At 42.1% G+C, this 11,325-nt stretch overlaps 1 protein-coding gene across 1 annotated transcript in view; it reads left to right on the top strand.

Annotated features, from left to right (window-relative positions):
- The window catches only part of atp10a (ATPase phospholipid transporting 10A), a 56,815-nt gene extending 49,491 nt beyond the window's left edge, over positions 1-7,324 (top strand). The window contains 4 exon segments of the mRNA XM_085150785.1: positions 379-483; positions 3,297-3,484; positions 3,660-4,139; positions 4,141-7,324. Of these exon segments, the coding sequence (XP_085006911.1) occupies positions 379-483; positions 3,297-3,484; positions 3,660-4,139; positions 4,141-4,300 (933 nt within the window). The 3' untranslated portion in view covers positions 4,301-7,324.
- Positions 7,325-11,325: the final 4,001 nt, after the last annotated feature.

Here is an 11,325-nt window from a genome sequence, read left to right on the forward strand (position 1 = left end):
TGGTTGTTAAAATGGATTCGTCAGCAATGAAATTTATTAATTCACAATTTATTTATTACTTTCTTTAAATTTTACTTAAAAATAATGTTTTCAGTACAAAGCATGAAACTGGAAGCGTTGTAGAGATTGCTAAGCTCAAATTTTTATTTCTACAAAACTGCAATATATTCAATATGTATCAATAAATGTTCAAAAAATGCTTAAAAATACAGAAATTCAGTGAGATCCTCCTATCAGTATGTAAGGTGTGGTCTTATGTTGTATTGGTCGATCATCAGTTCTAGCAAGCACGTGTATTCACGTCGCTTTATGTTGTGTTGGGGAAAAAAATTGACTATTTTCTGTATATATATTTTTTTGTTCTTCTATGCTACCCAGGCCTACGCTGACTCTGACGTGGACCTGTTTACATGGGGAACTCCCATCACCACCCTCGCCTTATTCACTATTCTGCTGCATTTGGGCACCGAGACCAAAACATGGGTAAGAAATCTGATGATAAAGCCAACAGATGACAGCAGCGATCCCTGATGTTTATTTAAAAATAAAAACAATTTTAAGCTCATAGTCAGCCTGCTTTGGATGGTTACAGCATTGTAATGCTCAAAATCTCTGTGGTGGAACATGAGTGGTATTTTTATTTCCAAAACCTCACTGTTGGTCTGTGATTATCATTCACTGGTAACACATTACAGGAACCTTTGTAATAAAATTATAAAAAATGATAGTTTTCTGCAAAAAAACTCATAAAATTACATATTTTGTAACCATTTTTTTCATGGATTGGAAAATCAGCATCATAGAAATTTGCCAGACATGAACAATTATTGATTTATTTTGAAACTTCTGTTTCATAACTTGTGAAAACAAAGGTGACATTTGTTTAATTCCTGGATTCTGTCATATGTAGCTTTAACATACTACTTTAATTCTGTTATTATCACCAAGAGTACATTAATCACGTAGTGTACATATTTACGACTTTATTGTGAAAGGCAAAAGAAGCCTAAAACAAACTGGGTTTCCAATAGAGTCTGTACAGGAAATTGAGAGAGAGAGACGGCAGAGATATCTACAGGACCAGGCGTTCCTTAACCTCCTAAGACCCAAACTCTTCCATTGCATGCATTTTAATTTCTCTTTAATATTTGGGCATATTGGGACCGCATGAATGTAAAAACAAAGAATTACCTGGGGTTTTTTTTTTTCTCACCTGATTTTTGTTTCTAAGAAAGTGAGAGCCACATATGAGGATGTTCGTATAAAATTTTGAATCAAACAACAGCAGTATAATGTGCTCATAAGTGGATATAGAGCAAAATTGAGTATTTTGGTCTAAGTAACCCAAAATGTGATGTCCACATATATGGACGCCAGGTCTGAGGAGGTTTAAACAGAGATTTGAAGTTGTGCAGAAGATGGAACAAAGACTAGAAAATGTCAGAAACAAACCCATGTTTTTTCCCAGGGTGAGACCAGCCTCGCTCAAAACTGAACCAGTCAGCAGAGATCAGAGCTTACACTTGGAGTGCTATAAACTCCAGTTACAAACTCATAACGTCTGCGTGTTAACTATTTACAAACATTTTTTAGCATCATTTGCAACTTTACAGTAACCTTCCTGGTAATGTTCTCCAAACCAGTCATTAACAAATAAATATTTCATTGTATGCAACAGTAAATGAGTATTAACTGAAGTTGGGGCTATTTGTCAAATTCTCATCTTTTTAATAATTATTAGAAAGCGTCATTCAGCAGAGCTGCTCTGTGTTTGCAGCGTCAGACAGTCACAACCGCATCACAGCGTGCCAACACCTTACACCGCCAGAGAGCTCAGACATGCTGCTCATAAACTGTTGAAATTTATGACTTTGCCCTGAGTCCGAGTCGTCTCCATCATCTCTGTGGCTGTAAATTCAGCCTGATGAGGGTTTTTTTTTTCTTTTTTTTAAACACGTGGGAAGAGTGTCCTTTTTACTTACTGCCTTCATGGACACGACTGCCCCTTATTTAGAGGCGCTTTCATTAAGAGGACGATGGAAGGTACACTTCCACACACTCGGATGGCAGGCCCTTCATTTCCTCGCTGCTCAGGAACATAATGCATGCCTGATTGGTAAACTGGTGTGAAAGTCAATTAAAGGTAGGTAGGTGACAGCAGCACCCCCCCCCCCCCCCCCCCCCCCCCCCGCTCCCCCAAAATACAGAAGCTGTGAGGCTGTAATTAATTACGTGTGTCAGTACAACACTTCAGTGAGCCATCGTACACGATTCACTGTGTCAGACGTCAGATCAGCCAATCATCTCCAGGATGCAACATGAGGAGTTTTTTCCCCTCGCTGACTAAACTCATTTTAGGGCACGAGAAGACGGTTTCGCATCCACACTTCTGTCTTTCTTCCTTTGAGGAAACTTCTTTAATGTCGCCTAAATGTACAGCAAGCTTTAGCTTCCAGTCACATTTGCCTTCATTTTAATATATATGTTTAACAATATTTTATTTGTAAATCAAATCACTGTGTATCCCTTATAAATGGTAAATGGCCTGTATTTGTATAGCGCTTTTCTAGTCCCCCAAAGCGCTTTACACAACCTGTCATCCACCCATTCACACACACATTCACACACTAGTGATGGCAAGCTACATTGTAGCCACAGCCACCCTGGGGCACACTGACAGAGGCGAGGCTGCCGGACACTTGCGCCACCTGGGCCCTCTGACCACCACCAGTAGGCAACGAGTGAAGTGTCTTGCCAAGGGACACAACGACACCGAGACTGTCCAAGCCGGGGCTCGAACCGGTACCCTTCCGATTACAAGGCGAACTCCCAACTCTTGAGCCACGATTGCCCACTTATAGAGAAATTGAGTCTTTGTTCATCTGATTCTCGGGAAAGGGCGGCAGCAGGGAAAATTTCACGGTTTTGATCTTGGCAGTTGAAGCTGAATCATGACTGGCTTTCGTACATATATCAGGATGTCCGTGGGGCAGTTTGAGGTCTTGTTGAGGAGTCAGAGAAATTCAGCTCATTCAGGGCGGCAGATTAAAACAGTATTATATTAGTATTTCCGTGTCATTGTATATTCAGTACCGTGCGTGTTTTGCGCTACAAGCGAAACTTGGTGAGATCTGATTAGTCGCATGTGAAAAATCGAGCTTTTGTTTGAAAAAAATAACGACTGTAAAAATGACGTGGTTGGTGGTGAGAACGCCTGCGTTAAGAATAGGTGTGTAAAGTCTTATGATTTTAAGTTTCTGTTACTGTTTCTCATCCTCGTGTCCTTCCCCCTGTAGACGTGGATGAACTGGATGTCGATCGCCTTCAGTATCGCCTTATTCTTCACCGTGGCGCTGTGCTACAACGCCTCCTGTCCCGCCTGCTACTCTCCTTCCAACCCCTACTGGACCATGCAGAGGCTGCTGCAGGAGCCCCTCTTCTACCTGCTGTGCTTCATCACGCCTATCGCTGCGCTGCTGCCTCGGTACACCGTGTTCAGTTTGTGGATGAGTGAAAACACGAGCCTGTTTTTCAAATATTTATGATCCGAGTGCTGAATTACGTCTGTTATTGATACCAGATGCCTTTCATGTTTATCCCAGCCGCCTGGCGTTCTTCGGTGGAGCGATGCTGATGTCAGTCTCTGTTTTACTTTTCAGATTTTTCTACAGGGCGTGTCAAGGCACGCTGTTCCCGAGCCCAGTCCAACTTGGAAGGCAGTTGGATAAACTCCCCGCCGACATCCGCAGGAACATCCTTAGCCTGAGTCGGGTCAAGGTGGGGTCGCCGCTCTGCCCCAAGCTTCCTTTCCTGTCCCTCGCTAAGGCCTCGCCTAAAGGTTACAATAAAAAGGATCGGAGGAGCGTCTCTGGCTCTAAACAGGGGCCTCTATTACAAACAGATGAAGCAAAGAGAAGCCCGCTGCAGCCCACAGACAGCGATATGCACCTTTCAGATCTCTATACACCAGCTCCGTCAGAAGTAGACACCCTTCCCTACACCAAAGACAACCCCGCCCCGTCAGGGGAGCTGCAGACTTCTTCTGCCGCAGACTCTGAGCATCTCAATAAGACTATAGAGCCGTCAGATGTGAATCTGTCCAGCTGTGTCACCTCCACACCTCTGCCGCTCAGGCAGACGCGTGCAGCTGAACATGCCCCCCGAGCGGAGCCCCGCAGTGCGTCAGATACACGAGGACTCAGAGGAAAGACTCAAATCTGAGCACGCCGTCAGTTCGGCACACAGGACAGAGCCGGCGACAGAACGGCCGCTGCAGGCCGCTTCCTTCAGTCTTAACTAGAAATTCAATTGCACAATAGTTTGTTTGTTTTTTAAAAATCTAATTATATTTTTCAAGCAGATTCTTTTATGAAACGTGCAAAGAGGTACTTTATATTTTGGATGTAAATCTAAAGCAGAGATATTTTTGCCATTTTGGGAGATTTATTTTCTGATACTGGGAAACTTAAAGTTCACACAGAAACATCTCAGTACTCTGTCAGGTCTTCATGAAAAGAAGAGCGGAGAGATTCCACCGTGATATGGTACCCAGTTCGTTCTTTCAGCTTGGCCTGTAAATGCACCAAGACCTGGATCAGAGCCGTTCGTGGCCTCGAATCGGTGCTGACGAGGAAAGAAGTTCCCGTACTTTACTTATACTTAATGGCCACGCAGAAGCATATTTCTGTGAGGACTTCCATGCAGATGATACCAAAGGTTTATATCACGTGCAGCAAGTTGTGGTGCTGGCTCTGTGCACATTTTCTTCTTGTTGTTGGATCGGGAAACATAGAAGTCCGTTTCTAGCTGTTCTCTTGCACAGTAAATTCTTCTGAATTATAATTATTAGAGCTGTTGGCTGTAAAGTTATTTGTGCATTATGACCAAGAAATCGCCATTTCAGTCTTTATGCCTAGAAATCCACCAGTAATTATGCTGTGTGTATGGTGGGTGCGTGTGTGTGTTTGTTTCTACAGGGTTCAGACTTGGTTTGTAATGCTTTAGCGTTAGGATTATGTTGCAGATTAGGGTTCAGGTTAGACGTTTAGCTTGGGCCATGGAATACGCTACGTCCTCAGCAAAAGCAAAACTCTTATATACGTGCCGTGCGTGCATGTGCTGTGTGTTTTGTTTACCCAATGACTCATTGGATCTCTTTTAAGAGCCAGTTCCGCATAAATGTAGATTTGCTAACTGTTGCCAAGAGTTGAGGTCAATCCGGTATCTGTCAAATATAAAGCTGAAGTCGGAGGCGTTATTTTCTAAAAATAAATTTTAAAAAGTAATAATTTTAAAAACCTGCTTTCCAGCATCTCTAAAGCTCATTAATTAACATTTCATAACATCTCCTTTCTTTCATTTTTGTAATCACCATATCATAAAGATAATGTATGTATCATTGCTAGCGGTTAGCTGCTTCTGTCTTCACCTTCATGTACGGAACCGTCACTTGTCCTAGCAGCGCTACACCAAGCACCCAGCAACAAGTCAGCCTCCATCCGAGTGAAAACCCTCCTCTGTGTGTCTGCGCAGATGTTTTGCAGATGTCTTCTCATCTGCATCCTTTACAGTTTTACTAGGAAGCACTTTAAAAGCCCTATTTTGCTTTTAGCTCCACGTTTACAGTTGGATATTTTTACCTTAAACTGTTTCGCTCTGCTCTTCGACTTTATACACAGCTAAGCTAACGCTATCATAAGAAGCAGGATTTTTGCTACCGTAAGCTTTTTTTTGTTTTTTGTATTGTTTTTTTTTAGTCTGACTTTTATCATGTTTGATCTTTGGCCCTGTGCGAGTAACATAGTAGCATTTAACTAAATGCAATCTTAAAACTGGAATTATTCTGACAAAGATTTATATCTTCATAAGCAACGACCGGTACTCAGAACAGGAGGTTTTGTCCTGTGCAAGTGACCTGACTCCAACACAAACATGAGAGAGAAGGATTAAATTTCTTTTGTTTGTGAGAAACAGCCAGTTGGAAGGAGTTTCAGAGTAGAAACTGGGCGATCGATGCCCAGAATAAGAAAAGGGGGCATTATTTTGAACTTTTACTCATGAAAAGCTAGGCTAACGCTAATGAGCGAAATAATAAATACAGCATGAGCATAACAGAGTCTGTGCAAGTCCCCTTTTTCCATTCATGTCATGTGTTTAGTTTATCTGAAGCCCGTCTGAGTTTTTTTTTCTTCTACAGCTGTAAACCAAATCCTCGGGGCTCAGTCTGTCCCAGATCTTAAAGAGACTGCTTTAAGTTTGCACTTTGAAAGCTTTCAGTCGCCGAGTGTCGTCGGTGCTGCTAGGAGAGCGGGAGCTTTGCACCCCTCTTACCTTTGCAGACACTTTGATGCGTTCCTCCAGTTTATGGTTGAGCATTTAAAGCAGCAGCACCTTTTTAACATTTTCTGAAGGGCGTGTCTCATTCCAGGATGTTTTTGTAAAGAGTTCAACTTTTGCCAAAGGTCATCTATATATTCTACGTGCCTTAACACTGGATAAGAAATGAAAAATGTGCTCGTGATGCTGATTCTGTTTGTTTAATGATGACGGAGCATATATTCGGAGGCTGCAGGCTCTGTGGTCTCTCTCCACCTGTCCTTTTGCACATGGTGCTTGTTCCTTTGGCATGCTGTTGTCTGCAGTCTGTTCGCTTTGTTTCAGAGGTTCTGTCATTTGGGGTGTTGCACTTTGTGTGCCAGGCTGAAGCTTGAGCGTTTCTGCGATCCTACACACACACTGTCACACAGCGTATCTGAGCATATTCGATATTTTTCTCCTTATGTTTCTTTTGGTTGCTGCATCGGCCGAATGTGAGCTTCACTGTTTGAATGGTTTACTCTCAATGCTGATCAGCCACAGCATTAAAAGTTTTTTTAAAAACCACAATTATTTTGAAGCACAGTAGTTTTCGAAAGGTCAATGAGACATTGAGTCTTCATGTTAAAATAGCTGCCAGGTTAATGGGATGTGAGATGGGTTATTGTTGACCGGGACCAAAAAAACAGCAAGTCGCTCCACTTTCACTAAATTAATTTAGGAAGACATCGAAGCGTTCAAGGTGTTAAACTCTGCCACTGCCAGCTGGTGAAGCCGTGTTTCTACCAATCAGATCTGCTTTTTATGTTGTGGCTGATCAGTATATTGAAAGGTATTGATCAGAGATTTTGGGATAAACACTGAAAAGCTGCAGCCGGTCACCAACATAGAAGAACTGTTTTAGGTTTTTATTAATACTCCACATTTTCATCAGTTCTTTAGCCTTTGAGCAACTGGAAAGTTTCTGTACATGGCTACTTTTGAACAAAATAAAAATGATAATAAAGAATTTATGTATGCTTTCCTGGTCTTATTAATATACATTGACTTATATTACTTATATTATGTATAGCAGGCTTGCCCACTATAAACTTGAAACGAGTGAGCCATTGATCATACCGTAGATAATTCTCCTTTCTGACTTTCATAATTGCCATAATTTACTAAATTAAGTTAAAGTTTTATTCAACAAAAGCTGAAAATTTTGACTGAGGCCATAAAGACATCAGGAAAGTGTTTACTGGGGTCCCAGACTGAGGGAGATGTGCACTATTTTCCCCTTACACTTCAATTCAATTTCAGGTTTTGTATAACCTGAGTCGCCCCCTGCTGGCCGTTAGAAAGAATGCAGGTACTCCCACATTAGCATCGCCAGCTTTTTATTCTAGCTTTGTAGTCCGGTAGGAAAATCCTGATTCAAAGTAGAGTCTAACAGTCATCCTCAGAAACATGACTGTTGGGGGTTTTGTGTGTTTTTTGTTTGTTTGTTTTTTAAAGTTCATCTTCCGTTTCCTTCTCTGGATCCATGTGCTGTACGGTGTCCTCAAATTAATGACCGTCGCAGCACTTTCTCCTCGGACACTGAGCTAGTGATGACTCCTTCCCTCATCAGCGGTTTTTTTTTTGTTTGTTTGTTTGTTTGTTTTTTCTGCCTACGCATGAAGGTGTGACTTTGAGAAAAGGTTTTTGTTTTGAGAGTTGCATTGCTGATAAGCAACATGGGTGGCCGTGGATCAGGATCGCGGGTCCTCCACTGGGTGTTTCGTTCTCCAGCTCGTATCCTTGGGCAAAATACTGAACCCCGAGTTTCCCCTGATTCATCCACGTGTGTGAATGTTAGGTTAAAAGTGTTTAAGGTGAATGGGTGAATAAGATTTGTAGTAAGAAAGTGCTTTAAGTGTTCAAATAGAGTAGAAAAGCACAGAAGTACCAATCCATGTACAGTAAAACTGACTTTTGTCAGTTTTATGATGATAATTAATGTAAAAGATTGATATTATCATTAAACAGGCTCCACTTGGATTTGAAGACTTAATCTAATTACTTTTTAAATCACCTGCACAACGACGCTCATTCGCAAGTTAATAGAGTTTGATTAGATTTTTTATCATAAAGGAGCTCCATTGATTGTGGCCATTAAAGAGGCCCAGGCCCTCTTCGTGACCCGTAGTTTTAACGAGCTTAAATCAGACTATTTTCAATTTCCCAAGCTGCCTCGTATATATAACGTGGTCCACCGCAGCAGTCAGAGACCTGGATCGTGGGAGTGATGATGCTTTAAGAGCCTCTCCTTTTCCACTCCTTTCTTCCAGAGACGTTTTGTTCATTTGCACCAGTGAGGATATGCAATGCATCATTTCTGATCGCAAATAATAAATGAAGGATTTTTATTTTTTTTTTATTTTTTTTTTGTGAGCCAGGGCCATCTGTCTTCCAGTTGGTGGAGGCATTGCGAGGCTCCGTTCTGCTCTGTCACGTAGGAGTGGCTCAGAAAAAGCATTATTGCACTTTTTCAGTCTAACTTCCCACTGACACAGGAAGCCTGCCAAACGAAACAGCAGGGACACCAATAAACAGCACACAGAGATAGACAAACACCTACGAGTAGTAAAGGGTCTTTGGTTCACCTGAGAGTAAACTGTGTGAGGAAACACCACAAGAAAAACATGACTAAGAAACCTATTTATGGGTTAATCCTTACACTTTTAATAGTAGTTTTTAGAAAAGTCCTTTGGATGATTTTTCCATTCATGCTTAAATTTTTCAGACCTCTATTTGGGTCCGGGTCATAGAAGCATATGTTTAAGAGGGTTTTCAGGGTTTCCTCTCACTTGGACATACCAGAAGCACCTTACATCAGAGGCCCCACGGTGGTATCAGGGTCAGATGCTGAACCTCTTCACTTGGCTCACATCAGTGTGGAGTAGCTGATCTACTCCGGGCCCCTCCCGGATGACAGAACTCCTCACTTGTCTCTTAGTGAGGGGTGCTTGTGTTTGAGATGCTTTATTTCTTCTAGTCATTACTCAGAACTCGTGGCCACAGTGACTCCCCATGAATTGTGTAATCCGGGGCAGTAGAGTCTCTTCAGGCAATCCCGTCTTGGTTGAGGAGTCAGGCTAAGAATGATGCAGTATCATAATTCATATCCATCTATTAATTTTTTTACGCTTATCCAATTTGGGGACTAGAGCCTATCCCAACTGGCATAGGGCGAGAGGCAGGGTACATCCTGGTCACGTCGCCAATCGTTCTCAAGGCTAAAACAGAGACGGACAACCGTCATACTCACATTCACACCTACGGCCACTTTTGAATCACTGATTAACCTAACCCCACTGACTGCACGTCTTGAAGTGTGGGAGGAAGTCTGAACGCCAATCAGAGAAGGCCCCGGGCAGGTGCTGGAATCAAACCCAGGACCTTCTTGCTGTGAGGCAACAGTGCTACAGTTTGAAAATGCTCACCGATAGCTAGGAAAAACCCCACTGACCTAAAAATGTGCCTAATAGCAGACACTAATGTTTCTTGGTAATTTAATTTTCTAATTTACAAAACAGGACAAATTTAGGGAAATGGACTATGAAGAAGTATTATGAATACATGTATTGGAAATGCTTTTTGTTTTACACATAAAGTTGAAAAACTATTTCAGAAAGTGACCAGATGCTTAGTTGGTATAAAGACCAAACTCGTCACTCCGACTGATTGGGGGCATCTCTAAAACAGAGGATCTTTGTGCCGTGAAGTGTGAAGCAGAAACCTTCATGTAAGCATATTTTGTTGTTTTTGCCTCATGAGCAGTTCAGCGGCCCGTTTGCCTGAGCGTGTTGTGATAATGTCGACATTTGCTGAAGTGTTGAAAATCCCCTGCACTGATGAGCCCGTGTTATGAGCCATCTCCAAGGATGTCTCTAAGGTACATGTGTCCCGATCGCACGAGACATTACCTCCGTCATGATCGTCTCGGTGACCCCTGTCTCTGCCTGCTGTCTGGCACATTTCCAGGAATTGCTTAATACCCGTGATATAAAACGATCCTCTCCATCCTACGTCCTGCCCTGCAGTCTGCAGCATCTTCTCTGGAACTCTGGGCCACCCTGCAGTCTCACTCCCAGTCTGCATCGCAGAGGCTAAAAACACAAACACTTTTTTTTATAGTTTGAATTTCATTGCTGTGTTTCTGCTTTTGTTCTTGTTTCAGATACAGAGATAACTGGGAGAGTTAATGAGCAGTTAAAAACTCCTTCTGACACATAGTAGGGAGAGTAACAATGATCTGTTAAATATTCTGTAACAAGTAAAAGTCTTAGATTCTAAATTTTACTTAAATCTCAGTAACTTTTTTTTTTTTCTAAATCAATCAGTTGCTCAGTTCCTGTGGGTGTATTAAATGATCTGGACACAGTTTCGGCCTTACTGCCAGTTTTTGTCAGTGGTCATTTAAAAATCCCCCAAACAAACAACCAAAAAAAACCCAAATCCCTGCAGCCCACAGAGCATTTTCCCACAGATGACTACTATTAATACTGCAGAATTCTTGCAAACAAAGTATTTTTCCCTTGTCTTACTGAGTTATATTCAGCTGATGTCTCATGTTTTATCTTTGTGTCATGATAGTAAAGACAGAACAGACCAAGGAACCTGCAGGACGGTGCAGCTGATCACAGAGTAACGGGCCACTTGAAGATCTGAAGGCTAGCAATACAATAGAAGGTGCGCAGTGATGCGTTAGGTGCCTAGGGGCTCTCCTCTTACTTTGATGGGCTGAGTGGGGTGCTGGAGATTGACAATGGTGTGGCAGTGGTGTCTCTCCCCCCCATCCTTTCTCTTCCCTTGGTCTGCCTCCCTGTCATGATGTGTGCCTCAAAATGATATTCAGGTAGTTTGTATGACCCCCACGTGCTTGCATATGTGCTCCTAAACTCTTAGTTTTTATGAGGCAACGGGTTTGCATAACTTTAAGTTCTGGAACTAGTGAAGCTAATGCGTAAGTTCAATAAGGAAGAT

The sequence above is a fragment of the Neolamprologus multifasciatus genome, chromosome 23 (genome assembly GCF_963576455.1).
Source record: "Neolamprologus multifasciatus chromosome 23, fNeoMul1.2, whole genome shotgun sequence".
Taxonomy (NCBI): domain Eukaryota; kingdom Metazoa; phylum Chordata; class Actinopteri; order Cichliformes; family Cichlidae; genus Neolamprologus; species Neolamprologus multifasciatus.